Source organism: Perca fluviatilis, chromosome 2 (genome assembly GCF_010015445.1).
Source record: "Perca fluviatilis chromosome 2, GENO_Pfluv_1.0, whole genome shotgun sequence".
Lineage (NCBI taxonomy): Eukaryota > Metazoa > Chordata > Actinopteri > Perciformes > Percidae > Perca > Perca fluviatilis.
Genome location: NC_053113.1, coordinates 12,419,928 through 12,440,601, shown reverse-complemented (window position 1 = coordinate 12,440,601; position 20,674 = coordinate 12,419,928). Strand labels below are relative to the sequence as shown.

At 42.7% G+C, this 20,674-nt stretch overlaps 1 protein-coding gene across 2 annotated transcripts in view; it reads left to right on the top strand.

Moving 5' to 3' along the window:
• Positions 1–2,062: 2,062 nt before the first annotated feature.
• rsf1a (remodeling and spacing factor 1a) overlaps positions 2,063–20,674 on the top strand; it is a 19,435-nt gene continuing 823 nt past the window's right edge. The window contains exons 1-18 of one of the 2 annotated variants that reach the window (XM_039785813.1): positions 2,063–2,275; positions 4,636–4,727; positions 5,128–5,220; positions 5,372–5,577; positions 5,934–6,058; positions 6,179–6,286; positions 7,741–9,106; positions 9,273–9,468; positions 9,572–9,781; positions 10,573–10,677; positions 11,227–11,306; positions 11,431–11,479; positions 11,857–11,963; positions 15,564–15,628; positions 17,327–17,501; positions 17,646–17,875; positions 18,717–18,914; positions 19,865–20,674. The exon at positions 19,865–20,674 is cut by the window's right edge and continues 823 nt beyond it. In XM_039785813.1, the coding sequence (XP_039641747.1) occupies positions 2,122–2,275; positions 4,636–4,727; positions 5,128–5,220; positions 5,372–5,577; positions 5,934–6,058; positions 6,179–6,286; positions 7,741–9,106; positions 9,273–9,468; positions 9,572–9,781; positions 10,573–10,677; positions 11,227–11,306; positions 11,431–11,479; positions 11,857–11,963; positions 15,564–15,628; positions 17,327–17,501; positions 17,646–17,875; positions 18,717–18,914; positions 19,865–20,661 (4,356 nt within the window). In that variant the 5' untranslated portion in view covers positions 2,063–2,121 and the 3' untranslated portion in view covers positions 20,662–20,674. Of the gene's footprint in view, positions 2,276–4,635; positions 4,728–5,127; positions 5,221–5,371; positions 5,578–5,933; positions 6,059–6,178; positions 6,287–7,740; positions 9,107–9,251; positions 9,469–9,571; positions 9,782–10,572; positions 10,678–11,226; positions 11,307–11,430; positions 11,480–11,856; positions 11,964–15,563; positions 15,629–17,326; positions 17,502–17,645; positions 17,876–18,716; positions 18,915–19,864 lie in introns of both variants that reach the window. The other variant, XM_039785804.1, reaches the window with a different exon arrangement.

Sequence of the window (20,674 nt, the reverse complement as noted above, 5' to 3'; positions counted from 1 at the left end):
TGGCAACAAGGGAAAATGGCTGCTCTTGTGTGAAGTAAAGGCAACATTTTTCAACTTTATGCTAAGATATATTATGTGACTCTTTTGCAACGAAAATGCGGGGATTATGAAAGCATGCAAGCCCCGCATATTTTGTGCGGAAATCGGCAATTTATGCGGCGAAAGTGCGGCGTATTTGAAAAAATGCGGCCCCCACCCGCATAAATATGCGGACTTTGGCTGATTATGCGTTGAATTATGCGATCGCATAATCGCGGTATTCTGGAGGGACTGATGAAAGGGGTGAAGTTCTGATCTTTCTTTTTCACACAGGCTTCCTGTCTCTCAAAAAACTTGGTTTCAAAATACCACAGTTGGTTTTTATAAAGCACTGGCCACTTGATATTATATATATAAAAATACGTTTCTGATCTGCTACATTATGAATCATCCGGACTACTCAGGTCGTCTGCTTTCTGTCCTCGTTCCGTTTTTATCAGAATCAGAAATCAGAAGAGGTTTTATTGCCACAATAAGTACACTTGTGTGGAATTTGCCTTGGTGATAGATGCATACATAAACAAACATATTAAACGTTAATATAAATTATACAATAAATAAAGATGTATATATAAATTAGGGCTGTCAAACTATTATTATTTTTTTAATCGCGATTAATCGCTGAATTTCTATAGTTAATTGCAATTAATCGCATTTTTTATCACATGATTAAAATTCTATTATTTTGCATTTCAGAACTGTTTTTAAGTAGATATTAACAATGGAAAGTAATTCTTACCCGTGTATCTTGATTGGGAATCAAATAAATGCAAAGAAAGTTACTTTATGAACTTTAAGATTTGTATTTGTTTATTATTTATTTACTGTAAAACAAAAGAAGAAGAAAATAAGAAGGGTACTAAACAACCGTCAGCAACTAGTTTATTTTTAAAGCCAAAATATTTAATAATAATGTAATAACTATAACAATAACTCTGCATAAGAAAAAAAAGGAAAAGAAAATGCATATGCTCCACATATCTGGAACAAACTGCCAGAAAGCTGCAGGTCCGCTGCAACTCTCCGTTCTTACAAATCAAGGCTGAAGACTTTTCTGTTTGGCTGCCTTTTATTAAAAAAGTAATTGCTAATTTGCATTACACGGCACTGCAGCTTCTTTTTTTGTATTGTAAATCTGACTTATTCTATTTTAGCTTGTTTTTATTTTCTATTATCTTAAAATAATGTTTTTTTTTATTGTTTTTAATTGCTCCTGTAATGCTTGATGTTAAACACTTTGGATTACATGCTGCTGAAATGTGCTATATAAATAAAGTTGCCTTGCCTTTTAAGATAAGAGGTCATCTACGTCACATGTGTCAAACTCAAGGCCCGAGGGCCAAATCCGGCCCCTCGCAGGATTTGATCTGGCCCACATTTCAATTTAGGTTCACAATAAATTTAGGCCCACCTAGTTCAGGTCGCTTTTTTCAAACTTTTCCGTGTTTATTTATTTATTTATTTATTCTTTTTACATTTTTCAACGCCTTTTTTCACCTTCTTTCAATGCTTTAGGCACTTTGTTTTAACGTTTTAGACGCTTTACTCAACGTTTGCCACTTTTTTTCAGAAGTTTTTGGCACTTTCTGATGTTTCTGGCACTTTTTCAGAAAATTTTGATGTTTGTTTTTTTGGCCTTTTTCTAACTTTTTTGGCGCTTTTTTCAACGTATTTGTCGCTGGCTGAGGAACTTTATTTGGGGCTTGACCCCGAGGACCAAAATGTAAGTGAGAAGACTACAGTATATGAGACATGCTATTAATACAGTCAAAATATTTGACTTTTTCTCTTAAATAAAAGAATGTCAATAATCTCTACATGTCTGGCCCTTGATGTGAGTCTCATTTTCCAGTGTGGCCCTCTGGGAAACTGAGTTTGACACCCCTGATCTACATCCTTACTTTAGTTTTTTTAACTATAACCTCCCAAGCGGTCTTATTTTGAAAATCCTACACGGAAGCGGAATGGTCTCGCACTGTCCAGCTTGACACCGGTAGCTGTTTCACTCCCTCCATTCATTTCATTCGCACAGTCGCATCCTAGCAGCGAGCCCTCCCCTCCTGTTTCTCTCCGCCTGGAAAGATGGCTGCTCCGGTGGTGGTGAGAAGCTCCGGCCCGGCGCTCTGCCCGAGCTTCGCGGAGGTCTGTTCGTTCCTGGAGCGATTCGGAGCGGCGTTGGACTTGCCCGAGATGACTTACCCACAGATGGAGAGGTATCTGCGGGACACAACGACCGGTGAGAGATCGGTCGTAGCGGTGGTTGTGGGGCGAAGAAGTGGTAGAAAGCTGCGACACTTAAAACCGAAGGGGTCCACCACTACCACCATCACCATCACCATCGTGATGATGGTGACGACAAATGTGGAGTGTGTGGCCCCGGCAGAGCAGCGTTAGATCGGGAGTTTAGTCAGCGAGCTTCTACGCTGTCTTACCCGGTTGTGGGGCACATTTTTGGCCCGGGTCAGAGTCAGCTTTCCCTTTTTAAAAGAGAAACATTAAGTTTTTGAGGCGATATTTGGACAGAGAAAAAAAAAACGTAGAGTGCTAACAGAAAGCTCTCCAAATTCCGTACACTTTGGCTTATGTTTGTGATAAAGTTAGGGGGGACGGTTACAGCTGATACAGCTACAACGAGGGGTTTTAGTTTAGAGTCAAGTGACAGATCGTCGATAATGTTGTCAAGGATGGTATTGATCTGTTAACACTAAACTTGGTGTGGGAGCCATGATGCAGCACTGCCTAGTGACCACACACAGCCAAGGAAAATAAAAAGAAGGAACAGTCACACGCCATTCACATTTTGTATTGGTGTCCGTTCTACTGAAGTTAACGGAGCGGGCATATCCAGTCCCACTGTAACCCATCATATCTGTGTTGTTTCACCTTTGGGTGAAACATGCCGACACAAAATTTAAATAAAACACATTACGCGATGTTGACTGATGGTATTTTTTTAATTAAATGGACACGTTTGTTTTCCTTGTTATTGGTCTTCAAACAGATCATGGCTCTGTCCAGCAGTTGAATATTACATCTTAACAATCAAATACATGTAGAATACTACTACTAGATGGCCCCGATGACGTATGCCATACGTAGTGACTGTTCCTTCTTTCTAGTTTCCTTGCACCTAGCCAACCAGCTAGCTCCGGACTGTTGTCAGGTGTAATTTTTCACCGGCCTTGCCTCGCAGGCTAGTCGGACTGGGATGACATCAGTGTCCCCTGTGTTTATGTGTTGATCGTGTGTTTATGGCGGTGATATTTTCTCCCCCCTCGATCTGCATTTTAGACGGCTTTTAAAACGGAGCGACTAATGTTAGCTAAAAACAGTGGATGTTATTTCTTTTTTGAGGGGGGGCTAAAGTGGCTGTCAAATTTGCACATGCGCAGTTAGGGACTCTGGCTAACTAACGGTTATTTAGCATCACGGGTCAACTTTTAGTCAAAGTACAACACAACGTTCATCGCGTTATCGTTGATCAGAAAGTGATGTTTGAGTCGTATTAGTAGCTTCCCGTGTTTGAAACACGGTTAACGTTAACGCTAATATTTACACTGTAACGTTAGTTAGCTATAATAAGTTCTCTGACGTGTTAAACTCAGTCGTTATTAACTGCGTTTTTGTGTCGGGATTCTGAGTCTGTGTTGATAAAAAGTACGGTAAACGTAGAAAATGTCCGTTAACTGTGCCTGCAGCAGAGAAAACTGGAATTTACTGTAAATTCAAGGGCTCCGTAACAGTCTCACATCAGCCCACACATTAGAGCCCCTTTTTAATGTTTTTTTAGTAAGGTTATGTCCCAAGATATCTATCTATCTATCTATCTATCTATCTATCTATCTATCTATCTATCTCTATCTCATGGGACATATATATATATATATATATATATATATATATATATATATATATATATATATATATATAGTTATTAGTGACAAATTCTAATACGACTTTATTTTATTGTGAAGGGAGGAGAACTGTCTTATCAGTGTCATGACAACAATAATCAGAGGACACCCTGACACAACAACTCTTTTAATACATCTTGAATAAAAAGAAAATCATATATAATACATACAATAAATGTTGTATCAATTTTATTCATAGTGTCAACTCGTAAGTTATCTCAGGACACTTTACAGAGGTACATGTCAATATCTGATAGAAATACCATCGAAGTAGGCTTTCTTCTTGGGGCATTTCATCTTATTAATAAAGCATTTTCCAAGAGTGATGTATAGATTTACAATGAACTTATTTTTGAATTCATAAGCGAGTAGTAGTATGAACTCAGTTTTTTTATTTTTAAATCCTTCCAAAAGAACAATCTAACACTGTAACACACTTAACAATGAACACATTGTGTTTTGTGATGTGATTGATCACCAGAAGGGTAATGATATTTCCCCTTCAGCCCCGCTAAACAGAGAGGTAAGAGATCAGGGTCTATAGAAAGAAAAAAAAAAACATGTGGCTGGCTTTAAAGTTGTGCTTAAGGGCACTTTATCAGGATGAATGTTAGTTGTGGAGTTGTTGTGACTTACAAAAGTTAACAGTTTTATGTTTCTAATCATCCTGTGTGGTTTCCAGTTCCCAAACCCCTTGTGGAGCTCCATGTGAAGCTGCTCAGAAAACTGGGGAGGTCTGTGACTACTGATCGCTGGGAAAAATACCTGGCTAAGGTGAGGGCTCTATGTACTATGTGTGTGTGTTTGTAATGTGTTTGGCATCAGATTCCATTTAAACTTCACTTGACATGATTAAACCCAACTTACTGAAGAGGTTCAGCCATCAGTGCTCGCTTGCTGCATCTTAAAAGACACTTCTCAGGTTTGCGCTCAAGTTTCTCACCTGTGACCACACCACACAGATACAATTAAATGTGCAATAAGTGATCGTTAGTGGGGATGGGATGCAGTTACAACCCCCTGTTTGTCATTTACTGTAGGGCGATAACAAAGGGTGTATTTTTACAGAAAAATCTGACTTTGTGGAGCTAAGTGGAGTTGACTTCCCACTAAGTGTAGAACCTTACTTATCAGCATTGAGACAGATAACCTATCTAATCATTATTTCCTCTAGGTTTGCCAGGAGTTGAACAGTACCTGGGCATGGGAGCTGGAACAGAAGGGCTACCAGGAGATGTCCATGGAGTGCAAGTCATGCATTCTCAAAGTATGACAATAAGTGTATAAAAGACTGAAACATCTGCAGTCAGTGCAACAACCACATTCATCTTTTTAATTAATCTCTTTGTTATATATTTGACCCTTTTGCACACCCTTTTCTTCTTTCCACACATTTCTTTTGTCTGTTTACCCTTCAGTATCTCTGCGAGTGTCAGTTCGATGACAACCTTAAGTTCAAGATGGCGATTAATGAGGAGGAACCGGAGAAGATGCGTCTGCAGCCTATAGGTCGGGACCAGCAGGGCCTGATGTACTGGCTTCAGCTAGACCAGGAGCAGAATATCCGGCTGTACACGGAGGAGCAGGACGATCTGGACGGATCCACCTGGAAGTGCATCGTCAGGTATTAATCTGGTGGATAACCTTCTCATCGAGTGTGGACAGGTGGCACCAGTGTCTCAGGCTGCAATCACATCTATTGTTATTGTTTTCTCTGTAACAAAATACAGTTCTTTACAGTCGGGATTCTATTTTCTTACAAAAGTTGTTTTTCATACCTTTGTTTGATTAGGTTCATTGCAAATTAACATGCCAACCCTGGCTTAAGGCTAGCTTAAAGTCATCTCATCACTTATTTTTTTCTGAAAATGAATTGTTGGTCCCTGCTGGATAACAGGCTCACCACCAAGTCTATTCAAATTCTGTCCCCCTGTTGTTTTTTTATCTTGCTTGAGCCACTTATCCAAACTGTTTTTTCAGGACTCGTAACGACCTAGCTGAGGCTCTGGAGCTGCTGAAGTCCCAGGTTGAACCAAAACAGAATCAAGACCAAGACCAGAACCAGGCTGGATCCAGGATTGCCAGCCCCACAGAGAAAGATGCAGGTATGTTGTTGTTGAATGAGTAGATATTGCCTGCATCGTAGGGCTTATATTATGGAGGGAAACCTCTAATAATTTACAACACTGTTTGTGTGTGTTTGTGTGTGTGTTCTGACGACTTAGGGAACGATGCCATTGGTAGCACAGACCCTGAACCCTCCAAGACCACAGAGGAACACACTGACCGTGAGAAGGTTGACCCTGTGAAAGAAGAGGAACTCCTAACACCAGGTACATAGATTAAAGAAACTGCTGGTTATCCCATTTTTAAGTTTTGTTTCATAAAAAAAGGCCCCTTTGAGGTAAGTCTTTCAAATTTAAACATCTGAGAGATGATGTATAGATGGTAGAACCTGATAGATGGATCTAATCTTCCTTGATGTAAAGAGCTGAATTACACAGTTTTGCAGCATTTATTGCTTTATTAGAAAGTGTACAGTTGAGAGCTGACAGGAAACGAGGGGAGAGGGAGAGTCAGGATGATATGCAGTGGTGGAAGAAGTACTCAGATTTTTACTTAAAGTGCTCATATTATGCTAATTTTCAGGTTCATAATTGTATTTAGAGGTTGTACCAGAATAGGTTTATGTGGTTTAATTTTCGGAATATATTTGTTGTACTGCACATTGCTGCAGCTTTTCTTTTCACCCTGTGTGTTGAGCTCTCTGTTTTAGCTACAGAGTGAGACATCTCACTTCTGTTCCATCTTTGTTGGGAGTCGCACATGTGCAGTAAGTACTGCTAGCTAGTCTGAGGGAGTGCCATGCTAGCAGCTAGGCGAGCATTATCTGAAGTAAAGGCTGGACTACAATAGAGCTGTTTGGAGCAGTTTGTGAACAGTGTTTTCTGTTTGAGATGGTAAGTCCCTTTGGGGTGGACTTTGGGCTTTTTCACTTTGTAAACCTATAACATAGGTTATAGATATATAACACAATAAAGGAAAGGGGAAATAGCCAAAAAGAATAATATGAGCACTTTTTAAGTAAAAATGGCAATACCACAGTGTAAAAATACTCTGTTACAAGTAAAGGTCCTGCATTCAAAATGTCACTCAAGTCAAAGTACAAAAGTCTTAACATCAAAATAAACTTAAAGTACTAAAAGAATGGCCCGTTTCAGAATAATATATATTATTATTGTTGATGACATCTTCATTTATACATTGAGTTATATTGTATTAATAATCTGAATCTACAAAGTAACTACAGCTGTCAAATAAATGGAGTTAAATGATGACATCTGCCTCTGAGATATAGTGGAGTAGAAGTATAAAGTTGCATAAAATGGTAAGTTAAGTACAAGTACCTCAAAATTGTACTTAAGCAAACTTACTTAGTTACAATCTACCACTGCAACATAAGACCTTAGCCAGACTCAAACTATGTATGTTGTGCTTACATGGACAGCATTTTAAACCCCTAAACCTTAAATTTGATTTCTGTCACTAAAGAAGAGGGACGGGAAACTGGCCAAAGTATTCACTACTACGAGCCTTCACTGATAGTTGTTTACCAGCTCAAGTGGCTGACAAACAGCCCACCCTGATCATCCACGCTACATGTTATTTGATTCTCATCTTGGTACAAATAATCTTTTATTCTACCTGGTCAGCTCCTTGCACTCTGTCACTCTCATGTTTGCTGTTTCTAGGAGCGTAATTGTTTTCTCTTTTTTTATTTGTGCAGTGATAAAGCTGGAGGAAACTACCAAGCAGGAAAACCCTGAGGCTGAGGTGAAAGAAGAGAAGACGGACCACAAATCATCGCCTGTCTTTGATAACCGCGTGAGCACGATCACCACCATCCTCAAATCAGAATCCAGGGACCCTGACGCTCCCAAAAACGCTGTGTCGGTGGTCATGGCGCCAGGCGCGACTGTGACCAAACCCGAAACGAACAAGGAGGATGAAGTAGAGCGGGCAGTCGTCCGGAGCAACCAGCAGGCCAAGATACCACTGAAGAAGAGGGAGATTAAGCTCGCTGAGAGCTACCACAGCAATCACCTTAACAACAGCAACAGCAGTAGTATTATTGTCTGTAACCCGTCAGTGATCCAGACCAAAGACAGTCATGGAAAAGAGGGGAAGTTGCCGAGCTCATTAGCGCCGCCTGGTGGTCCAGCTGCCTCACAACCCCAGCAGCAACAAGTGGTCACTGCATCGAGGCAGGAACTGAGCAACGGGAGAGCGTCTCTCCCCTTGGCGCACAAAGAGGGACAGAACGGAGTCATAGGGGTCATAGGTCAAGTCGGCGTTGTAAGTCATGTAGGGGTTATCCGCAGCCCGTCTGAGCGTCACAGAGCCCCCGGTGCTGAGCAGCAGGAACAAAATGGGCCCAGTTTGGACCACAGAGGCTCCAGAGCTGTGGAGGAAGAGAGGGAGGTGAGCCGGCAGTCAGTGCTGGTAAGGAAGGGACCGGTTGAAGGGGAGACGGCAGCAGCAGCAGCCACCGCTCTTCCTCCTCCTGCAGCGGTGGAGGCTCAAACAGCCAGAAAACTACCGTTGTCATCCTTAAAATCTGATCCACTCTCTGAAGCTGTAGAGAGAAAAGTGGATTCTGTTAGCCTTCCCTCGCTGTCTCAGGCCACAGAAGACCAGGGTCAAAAAGTAACAGAGGAGCAGTTCGACAGGGGGATGAGGAAAGAGAGGAGAAGAGAGGCGTCTGGGCACCCTGAGGCAGAAGAAGGAAGCAAAGGTGACCATGAAAAGAATAAAAGCACTTTAGGAACGTTGGGGGCGGAATCAGGGAGCACCACTCCACTTCTAAAAGTAGACCAGCAGGATAAAGAGGACCACCAAGAAGACGGGCTCAATGGTGGGTTGTCTGTCCAGGTTAGGGTGAAGGACACTGGGCTTGGATCGGTGGAGAGGCAGGGTCCATTGGAGGAAGCCTCCTCTGAGCTCCAGAAAGAAGGAATCCGGTTGAAGATCAAGATTCCTCCCCACCGGAGAAACAAGTTAAGGGGAAAAGGGGCAAAGGAGGAGGAGAAAGAGAGGGAGCAGGAGGTGCAGGAGGATGGGAGGGCGCTAAGGAGATCTGCAAGAATTTGCAGGTATGATTATATTACATTTGATGAAACTGGGGGATTAATATAAGATAATACACTTTGTATTTTTCTCTGTTCATTTGTAATCTCAGATACAGCTGGTTTGACTCTGACAATAAATGTAGTCCCATCTATACCTTTTTTCTTGAAGATCTGCTTTGCCAACCTGCAGGCCGAGCTCGAAGGTGGCTGAGAGCCAGAGAAAGAAACCACAAAAAAAACAGGCACGGCCCGACAGAACGAGGGACGAAGAGGATGAGGAGGAGGAGGAGGAGGAGGGAGAAGAGGAAGAAGATGAAGAGGAGCTGAGCTCAACTACAAAGAAAGACGGCAAAACAGAACCTGCCAAGCAAATTAGGAAGCAGAGGGTAATGCGTTTTTTTTAAATGTGTGTCCTGTCTGGGATGAACTTGAGGTTAAACTTTCCTTTCTTTTTCTGTCTCCTTGACTATTTCTCTCTCTCATTTTCAGGGTAAACGGAGGCATCGACGCCCCCGATGGTCCAACATTCGTGCCAAGAGACGCAAACTGAATGAGGGAGAGGAGGTGGAGGACAGAGGGAGGAAACGAGGAGAGGGGGAGAGTGAAGGAGGGAGCGACTCTGAAGAATCATGTAAATCGGAGGAGATTCCCAGTGAGGATGCCTGCAGTCACTGTGGCCTGCCCAACCACCCTGAACTGGTGAGAGAGGAGAGTGTGGCTGTGTGAGAGATTGTTTCACTATTTTATTCTACCCATACAAAAGTATTTGGACATCCCCTGTCCACATACTGTACATTTTGGGTACTGTTAGTCTGGGGCTGGTTTTTATGATTTGTTCAAGGTCCTGTGGTTTTAATTAAGGGTAATCTTAATGCTAGAGAATGCAGTGATATTTAAGACTACAGTGTATTTCCATCTTTGGGGCAAAAGTTTGGGAAAGAGGCAGGAAGTGACAGCGAGAGGCAGAGCGAGAGCCAGATAAAACGCACAGAAAAGTCCTGAACACAGCAAAATGTAAAGAAAAGAGAAAATACAGGCAGAGGGGCCTTTGCCGATTCAGACACCGCCACACATTTATAGTGGGGCATAAGTGTTTATATCTGTATGGGTCTATACATTATTATTATTATTAGGAAAATCCTACTTATTGTGCCTTTTTAATTTTTCTTTTTGATTGTGTAATTTAGGAAACCGTGACAATGCACATTACCAAAGTTAAGCAGCAATGAAAAATGTAATTTATGACCTCAGTAGGAAATTCAGCGAATTGTCACATCTGAGAAGCTGTAGTCAGTGATATCTTTTACCTGATAAATTACTTAAAACTTTAATTAAATAGAAAATATTGAGGCAATTTAAATGTTTGGTTGTTTTTGTGTGGGGTTCAATATGATAAAATTGTGGTTTATATTACAGCTGGTGATGTTAATGCAAGACTGTGTGTGTGTGTGTGTGTGTGTGTGTGTGTGTGTGTGTGTGTGTCTCCTCAGATCCTGCTGTGTGACTCTTGTGATAATGGATACCACACTGCCTGTCTGCGGCCACCGCTCATGTTGATTCCAGATGGCGAGTGGTTCTGTCCTCCCTGCCAACATGTAAGCTGTGCGTATGTGTGTGTGTGACAGAGAGAAGGACCGACAATATACAACATATTGATCAGCATACCCTATTAATATCCTACTGGTTGGTCAGTAATTTATTTAAGCAGTTGAATGTTTTGAATAAAACCTCATTGTGAGTTTTGCTTTCATATTGACAGTAAGGCTGGGTATTGTTATGACAGTTCAACCTTAGCGAAACCTTTCTCCTACTTTGAGAAATGTTCATTTAACAAAATATACCAAAGTTCTCCAATATTTCTTCTTGTCCAAACACAAGCAGCCGAACAAGAACCTTTTTGTAAATATAATATAATGTAAAACTGACACTATTTGATATAACTATTTGATAAGCAAATAAGATTACAATTCTAAACAGATATTCAATGCTAGCTTTCAGTACTTAATAAGTCATCATAAGTCGGTGTTTCGGACAGATTTCAGTGGCACTAATATAGTGTTGAGGTTCGCTAATGAACAAGAAGGCATTTTAAAGGAGTAGTTTTCCAACATTTCATTTGTGGTTTTTGGTTTTCCTCCATTCAGAAGCTGCTGTGTGAGAAACTGGAGGAGCAGCTGCAGAACCTGGACAGTGCTCTGAAGAAAAGAGAGAGAGCAGAGAGGAGGTACACACACACAGACACACACACACACACACACACACACACACACCCACACTATGATCATCTTTCTAAAAAAAACACTCAAAATGATGTGGATTTTGACCCTTCTCTCTTCCGGTCTGTTCAGGAGGGAGAGGCTAGTGTACGTGGGAATCAGTGTGGAGAACATCATCCCTGTAAGTCATCTTTATATTCGTTTTAACACCTTTTTTTATTTTGAAATTGAAATATGAAGTTTCACTTGGAGTAGCTAACATTCTGAATGAAGAAGCTCAATCATATTTGCCAGAGGAAGCACATTTACCTTCAGCATAGCAAATCTCTGTTTTTTACCTGGGCTTTCTGAGTTGGACCAATGAAAAACAAATGTTTGAATTGCCGTCAATTGGCTGGGATTTTCCAACATGCAACGCGGCTTGTCAACGCTACAGTCTAATCTTGTGAAACAAACTTAAACCAAACTTGACATGGTGGCCATCTGTTTGATTTCAAAGAAATATCACCTTGTATTTCACTGTGCAAAATTAAAAATAAGTTGTGTGGACTGTTTTAGGAGGGAGATGAAGCGGAAGAGGAGAAGACTGCAAAAAAGAAAGATCCCAAAAAGAGCAAAAATCTGGGGAGGAGATCAACCAGAACCAGGAAACACATCAGCTACAGGTGGGTGTGGCCTGACCAGGGTTAAATGTACAGGGCAAAACACATTGGGCCAAATGTACGCACATTTGCGAATGCAGTGTTATCAGCGCCATGGCCAACCCGCAGAAAGCGCACGCTGTGATACTTCAGTTTACGTCCTATTTACCAAACCTGCAGTTCATCGGGTAATCGGCGCCTTTCTCCGCCCACTGTGCCGTAAATTGTGCGCATCTTTCTATCATGGATCAGCCACCAAGTCAGTCAAAACAGCGAAAACAAAGATTTAGCGATAACAAAGTTGATCTGCTTGTTCATGAGGTAACAGCTTGATGCGTGTTATTTCGGCATTACTGGTGGGGAAATGTATGTATTGACTAGTGCGCTGTAGCAAAGCGTTAAATACTGGTACCATAGACAGTATATAAACTGGACCAACAGATCCCGTTGCTCTGGACGGAGACCAGTGAAGGATATTAGAAGCACTTTCCCGGTGATGGCTGAGCGTTTCTGCACAGCCTCCAACTGAGAGAGACGAAGTAAATGTGACGTGAGCAACCTGTCTGAAAGTGTGAAGTCTTCTGGTAGCTGTGCCGAGAGAAATCTCAATCATTCCCAATCTTACAGAGACGGAGAGTGTAGGTGTATTTAAGGAGATAACATAGACACAGGCTAATTACTGATCACTAACATGCTAGTTAACATTAGTAATTAAACTTAAACAGCTAAGGTGAGTCGAAACTGCCTGCAAGCTTCTCCTGTACTATACGGTAATTCCTCTACTGTGTGACACAATCGTTAGCCTATTTTTATAAAAGCGTCTGCTACGGAGCCATAACGTGAGGTACAAGGTAATGGAGCCTTTTATACATTGTCGTGTTTCTTTAGAAATAAACTACGGACAAATAAAGTCTTTAAACGCTTCAGATGTAAAGTTATTCGCTGTCAAAGTGGCGTCAAAATGAATGGGAGTCAATGGGATGCTAACGGGAGGTGATGGCTTGTTAGCATCAAAATGGCGCCATAGGAGCTACGGGTTGTTTACAGACACTTACCCCATTGACTGGTGCTATGATACGGCTGAGTGCAGACTGCGATATTCCCACTGCTGAGGCTATGACTGTTTGAAATGATCCTGATGCCAGTATTTGTAACGTAGCGAGGAGTTTAACAGCCGCTGGAATGGGATGTGAACGCTGAGTCGGAGATTCGATGTCATCTTTGATTTCTTCCAGTAACTGTAATCTTGCATGGCTGCTTAATCTGTAATGCTTAAAGGGATAATGATTTCGTGTTCACTCAACTGAAAAAGTGTGATCCTTGTGGCAAAGATCCTTTCAGCTCGTCTCCTTGGCCTATGTCTTCGTCTTGCTCGGATTATGGTGCGTTCTTTTTGTCTTGTAATCGCGACTAGTAGCTCGAGCGTGACGTCACATCCGTGTCGAAAAACGAATAACCGCGGGGTTGTTGCGTTCTTTTAGTCACACAATACTACGAGTCGGAGAAAAGATGGATTTTTGTAACATTTTTAGTAACATTTAGGATTGTATTCACCCAGTTATTGACATATTACACACATATATCTCACAGTTTGATACATGAAAATTACGTTTTGATTAACGTTAACGTTAGGCTACTGCTCTGCTTTCTGCTCAAGACTCGGCTTAAACCATTGTTGTCACATAGCAACCGAGCGTCTCTAGCCAATTTCAGCTGCACAAGCTACAAAATAACTAATTAGGCCGGTATTTAACTCCTAATAAGACTGAACGCATGCCTATAGGTAGCAGTATACAGCGCTATGTTTAACTCCTAATAAGACTGTAGAGACATGCCTATAGGTAGCAGTATACAGCGCTATGTTTAACTCCTAATAAGACTGTAGAGACATGCCTATAGGTAGCAGTATACAGCGCTATGTTTAACTCCTAATAAGACTGTAGAGACATGCCTATAGGTAGCAGTATACAGCGCTATGTTTAACTCCTAATAAGACTGTAGCGACATGCCTATAGGTAGCAGTATACAGCGCTATGTTTAACTCCTAATAAGACTGTAGAGACATGCCTATAGGTAGCAGTATACAGCGCGCTATGTTTAACTCCTAATAAGACTGTAGAGACATGCCTATAGGTAGCAGTATACAGCGCTATGTTTAACTCCTAATAAGACTGTAGAGACATGCCTATAGGTAGCAGTATACAGCTATGTTTAACTCCTAATAAGACTGTAGAGACATGCCTATAGGTAGCAGTATACAGCGTTAACTTGTTTACCTAATAAGACTGTAGAGACATGCCTATAGGTAGCAGTATACAGCTATGTTTTAACGCTCTAATCTAAGACTGTAGAGACATGCCTATAGGTAGCAGTATACAGCTATATTTAACTCCTAATAAGACTGTAGAGACATGCCTATAGGTAGCAGTATACAGCTATGTTTAACTCCTAATAAGACTGTAGAGACAGCCTATTAGGTAGCAGTATACAGGCTATATTTAACTCCTAATAAGACTGTAGAGACATGCCTATAGGTAGCAGTATACAGCGCTATGTTTAACTCCTAATAAGACTGTAGAGACATGCCTATAGGTAGCAGTATACAGCGCTATGTTTAACTCCTAATAAGACTGTAGAGACATGCCTATAGGTAGCAGTATACAGCGCTATGTTTAACTCCTAATAAGACTGTAGAGACATGCCTATAGGTAGCAGTATACAGCGCTATGTTTAACTCATAATAAGACTGTAGAGACATGCCTATAGGTAGCAGTATACAGGCGTATGTTTAACTCATAATAAGACTGTAGAGACATGCCTATAGGTTTAGCAGTTACAGCTATGTGTATGACTTCTTTATTTGGTTACAACAAAGACAAAAGTGCTTAAAATTGTAGATAACCACAATGTTTACTCGCGATGCGCGGTGCGCGACGTAGCTCTTTGAAATGGTGAGCTCGGGGTCCTCTGAGTTCAGACGACTGCGAAGTCGTAAATCGACCTGGGGCGGTTCTTTTGCAACTTCCTGGTCGTAAATCCGGAAAACAACTCGTAAAACGACTTCGGTGGACAAAAGAACGCACCATTACTGTGGCCATTTCACCAGTAGGCATATGCTAGGAATCCCGCTTGCGGCTGGTTTACACCTGCTTTTAAGAGGCGGAGAATTTTCACAGCACAATAGAGGCGCGCTTCCACGGGCGGTTTTTATTCATACCGCGGAATACATAATTAGGCGCACTTTACGCTTCCCCTCCCATCTCTTTATGGGAAACTCCCACTTTCCCCTTGACCCTCCCATGAATGCATATGCATGACACGGAAAAGTGAAATTTGGCATTTTTAAGCTCCCACAACAGGCAGTCTGGGCTTTTACGTTTGTACGGCCTGTTTGTACGTACCTCGCCATGCTTTTACGCGCACGTTGCGATACACATACGCCTGAAGTGGGCGCAAAAGCGTTAGTACATCTGGCCCATTGTGTCTTATCAAAACACAAGAAAAGCAAAGCTAATTCTTTTTGGATAATTTGGGATCATCATCATTTACATTATTGCATCGCAACAATAATTTTTCAGTATCACAAAAAATGTGTGACGTGTGTGTGCGCGTGTGTGTGTGTAGGTTTGATGACTTTGACGATGCCATTGATGAGGCTATAGAGGAGGACATCAGGGACCTCTGTGGAGGTGAGTGGACGATGTGATGTACTGCAGCATTATAGAAACAGACTTTTATCCATTATTTTTCATACATTTCTGCCCATAGGGCGTTTTCACACCTGCATCGTCATGCACATCGTAATATCGTAATATGGCATAATAAGTGTAGTCTTTTCCTGGTTTTAAAGGCTGCATTACAGTAGAGTGATGTCATTTTCTGAACTTGCCAGACTGTTCTAGCTGTTCTATTATTTGCCTTTTCCCCACTTAGACATTATATCCACATTACTGATGATTATTTATCTAAAATCTCATTGTGTAAATATTTTGTGAAAGCACCAATAGTAAACACTACAATATCGTTGCAATATCGATATTGAGGTATTTGGTCAAAAACATCGTGATATTTGATTTTCTCCATATCACCGAGCCCTAATATATGGTCAAACCAGCCGCCCCTAAAGTTGGAAACCGACACCGGCAGAGCAGAGCGAAGTCTCTGTGGGTAGAGCAGACGTAGTAACGACGCTCACGAAGAAATATCTGTAAAATGAAATGAGCTAGTTTGGCCATGAAGATGAGAGAAATATGCACTATTCCACCAGTGAACGGTAGGGGTGGTACGGTTCACAAAACCCACGGTTCGGTTCGTATCACGGTTTTAGGATCACGGTTTTCGGTTCAGTACGGTTCTTATTTTTTCTTTAACACTCCAGAATATACTTCAGCATATGATATATAGCTAAAATTAGCATATTGAATGCATGTTGCACAAAACGTGCACACAGTGGCAGTTCTATATTGTTTTATTTCATCATAGGTACCATGAAATCCAAAATGTTCCCACACACCAGACTATAAACGACGCTGGCGCATCCTACAGCTCCGGGCAGCCTCTCTCCCACTGGACATTTCTGCAGGTGACGTGACGTGACGTGCAGCGGCGCCCCACTCCACTTGAGGAGCGGTCGGCTCGGTGTCTCTCAAAATCTGACGAAAATCTTTTAAACTGACCTTTGTCGATCTGAAATGAAGACAGATTCAGCAACTGTACGGCCTATTTCTCGCTTAAAATGTTTTCAGAAACACGTTTCGGTGAACTGTTTTAGTACGATATGAGATCGTATTCTGAACGAGCCGCCATGACAGTTTGTTTTGAAATTAGGGACCAGCCAGACCCATGTGACGCAATCGTCCAATCAGCTGCCATGGGTTGCGTTTGTCACGCCCATCCCGCTCGTCATTTCCAGTTAGTGTTTTAACATAGGTGTATAAAGTGGACACTACGGCAGTAAGAGGTTAGTGCAGCTTAACAGTGTACTGACGAACCGTGCGGTACACACACGCTCCGAAACGAGCGGTTCGGGTGTTTTTTCATGAACCGTACCACCCCTAGTGAACGGTGATGGGATTGCTAAAGTTAAGCAATCCCATTACTTAAGTAAGGGGGAAAAAGTGAACAAACTAGTCATGTAGTCAAATGATTTGAATCAAAGAGACTCATGATTCCCTCCACTAAATTCATGGTGTCTGTCTGGTCTTTGTCTCTATTAAGTGAGAAAAAAAAATCTTTATTTGTTAAAATCACCCCATTATATTGAGGCAGTGCCACATATTCTGTACATTTCTTTACTTGTTACACAGCTATAGAAACAGCAGTGTGTTATTAAGAGTACCCAGTTTCTGATGCATCATATTGATAAATTCAACACTGTTCTGATGTAGGAGCAGGGCAGGGCAGAGACATCACCGCTATCCTGTCAGAGGACGGGAAGGAGAGCCAGCGGCCAATCAGAAGCCAGGCTCATTCTGCCAGGAACAGGAAGAAGCGGAGGCTGAACGACCTGGAGAGTGACAGCACCGCAGCAGAGAGTGAAGACGAGTTCATGCTCAGCAACAGGTAACACACACACACACACACACACACACACACACACACACACACACACACACACACACACACACACTCTCTCCCCTCGTTCTCTCTTTAGAAAAGCATTTGCTTCCATCTGTCTTATAGTTTTCTTCCTCTTCCCCCTCAAAGCTCGGAGGATGAGGAATTTGCTGCTTCAGGGGCTGATGATGACGAGGAGGAAGACGAAGATGTGGGCAGCGACGTGGGCAGCTTGGAGAGTGGGGCCCGCCCCAGACGGGCAGTGAGAGGGGTGCCTAAGCACCGACCCAGCAAGACCCAACGCAGGGGCAGGAAACGGCTGAGACGGCGGCGGAGACGCTCCTCCGAGGAAGAGGAGGAAGAGACTGATGAAGAAATGGGTGTGTGCACGGCGAGGGGAAACTGCCGCCCTGCAACACGGAATAGTTTGCTTTAAAGTTGCAGAGCTGAACTAGCGTTGAAACATTTTAATCACTTGTATTACCTGCTTCATTGGGGAATATTTTCAGCCCCTGAAACAGTGTTTTAGGCATATTTATACGAAATGTAATTCAACTTTTATATTACAATTTTTATAACCGAGTAATTGCTTTAGGCATTTTTTCAAGTATAAATGTCAAACTTTCTATGGTTCAAGCTTCTTCAGTGAGATGATTTGTGGAGTTTCTTTGTCATATATTGTTGTAAATTGAATATCTTTGACATCTGAAGATGTCACGTCACAGGAAATGGGAATTGTTTTTACTATTTCTTCACATTTATACAGACTAAATGATAGTTTGTTAATTGTAGTCCTAATTTAAACGTCTACGCAGCTGTGAAGTTTTCAAACTTCTAGGAATAATTACTCTCATATATTATATGTTGGTTAATATATTAGTGATGAGAATGTTTTCCTATTTCATAGACTAAATAATTAATTGTTCAAATATCTACGCAGATGTGAAGTTTTCAAGCTTTTAGGACTGCAACTAATGAATTAATTACTGTGTATATTATATATTTGTCCAAAAGTTCCCATAGTCCAAGGTGATGTCTCAAAATGTCTTATTTTGTCCAACCAAAAGTCCAAGATGCAAATATATTCAGTTTCTCATTATATGAAACAAAGAAAAAGGGGAAATCATTTGGGAACCAGAGAAGATAGATCCTGGAAGCAGCTAATCGATGATCAAAAGATGTGGTCATCTGAAAGTCTTTCCCTGTCCCCGTCTTCTCCAGGCTCGGATCAGTTCAGCAACATGACTGACAGCGACGATGACAAAAAAAGGCGGGGTCTGAGGCGTGGCCAGCGGCAGCAGGTCAACTATCGCGAGACGTCGGAGTCGTCGGACAACTCCCGGGCCTCCGCCAAGAAGGTCAAAGTCAAACGCCGCGGCAGACCACGCAAGGAGCATCTCTCGAGCGACTACAGCGATGGTAAGTCTGTTCCTCTCGGATCACTCTCTGAGCATGTATACTAGTAGCAAAGCCCGAAGCGAGTGTCTGTGCTAGTTTAAGACCGACACAGGTGTCAATTTAGCAAATAGCAAATGCACCTGCGCCCATCTGCGCGTCCATGGGCGTTCTGGTCTTACAGGGAGGTGTGTTCAGGTGCATTCTGGGCGTATTGCTATCTTGAGGCAGCGGGAAGTGATCGCACCATTGACCAACAAAAACCCTGGTCTAAAGTCAGCATTTCATTGTTTTAACAGCAAATTTGTAAAATGCGCCTAGGCTCTTGCACAGCACACACACACACACACACACACACACACACACACACACACACACACACACACACACACACACACACACACACACACACACACACACACACACACACACACACACACACAGGGAAGCGCAGCAGTACACACACATGCAGAAGAACGGTGCAAATCCTCCATCATAATAGCAATGCTCCAAGGTCCAAACGCGCCTGGCTTTTAAAAGGGAATGGGAGATGATCTCTGATTGGTTGATTGCATGTTACGCCCAAAACACACCTCTGATTAATGAAGACATTAAGTACAACCCTTTAGAACCAGGCGTCCGGCGCACGGACCCTTTTTTTCTGCCGTCAAACTAGCAAAAGTGGATTTGGACACGCCCTAAACGCGCCAGGCGCTTCACGCTGTGCGCTTTAAAATAGGGCCCTCAGGCTGGGTTTCCATTCAAGGGTTATTTGTTTGAAGGATGAATAGGATAAAACTCACAGTACTGCAAGAAAACAAATCCTACGATTGACCAGAGTAGCTTTATCAATGAATAAATACTGGAAATGGGACCTGTAATGGCTGCACACGCTCTTCTTGCTGTCTTGGGTCAGGAGGATAATTTAAGTGCACCTCAGCAGTATTACCCTTTTTTGTTTTTTTTTCTATTAGTGTCGCGTTCTTCCAGAGACTCGGAGGAGGAGGAGGATTATGAAGACGAAGAGGAGGACGACCAGAGACGAAGAGTGAACAAGAGGAGAAGACAGGAGGAAGACCTCCGGAGACACAGGACGAGAGAAAAGCCGCGGAGGCGGCTCAAACACGACGAGGACGAGGAGGACGACCGAGAGAGAGGGAGGCGGCTGAAAAGGAAACTGTCGGAGAAGGAGAAGGACCGAGACGAGCGGAGGAGGCTAAAGAGGACAGAAAAAGAAGAGGAGGACCTGGAGAAGATGGGCAGGGGGAAGAGGAGAGAGATCCTGTCACAGCAGCGCCGCAAACGGCTCGCTCAGATGCTGAAAAAAAGGCGGCCTTCGACAGACGACGATGACGAGTCCGAGTCGGACGACTCGGACTCGTCATCGGAAGAGGATCGCCCGGTCCGCAAAAGACTCAACCGAATTGACTCTGATGATGATGATGAAGAGGGAGACGAGGAGGAGGAGGAGGAGGAGGAGGAAGAAGAGGAGGAGGAAAGACAGAAGGTGACGACGAAGAAGGTGGAGAAGAGGGCCGACAGCGACACTCAGGAAAAGGGGAGAGGCCGTAGCCTGTCTCCGTCAAACGGACATCGGACCTCCAGAGGCCCCGCGAAGCCTGGGGCTGGGAGTCCTGCCGTGCCCACGGACAGTGCAGGATCAGGCAGGCAGGGCAGGCACAATGGCCCCTTACAGCCAGAGGAAGAGGAGGAGGAAGAGGAGGGGCAGACAGACTTATTAAACTCTGTCCAGAACAGTCCGCAGTCGTGATGGCTGTGTTTGT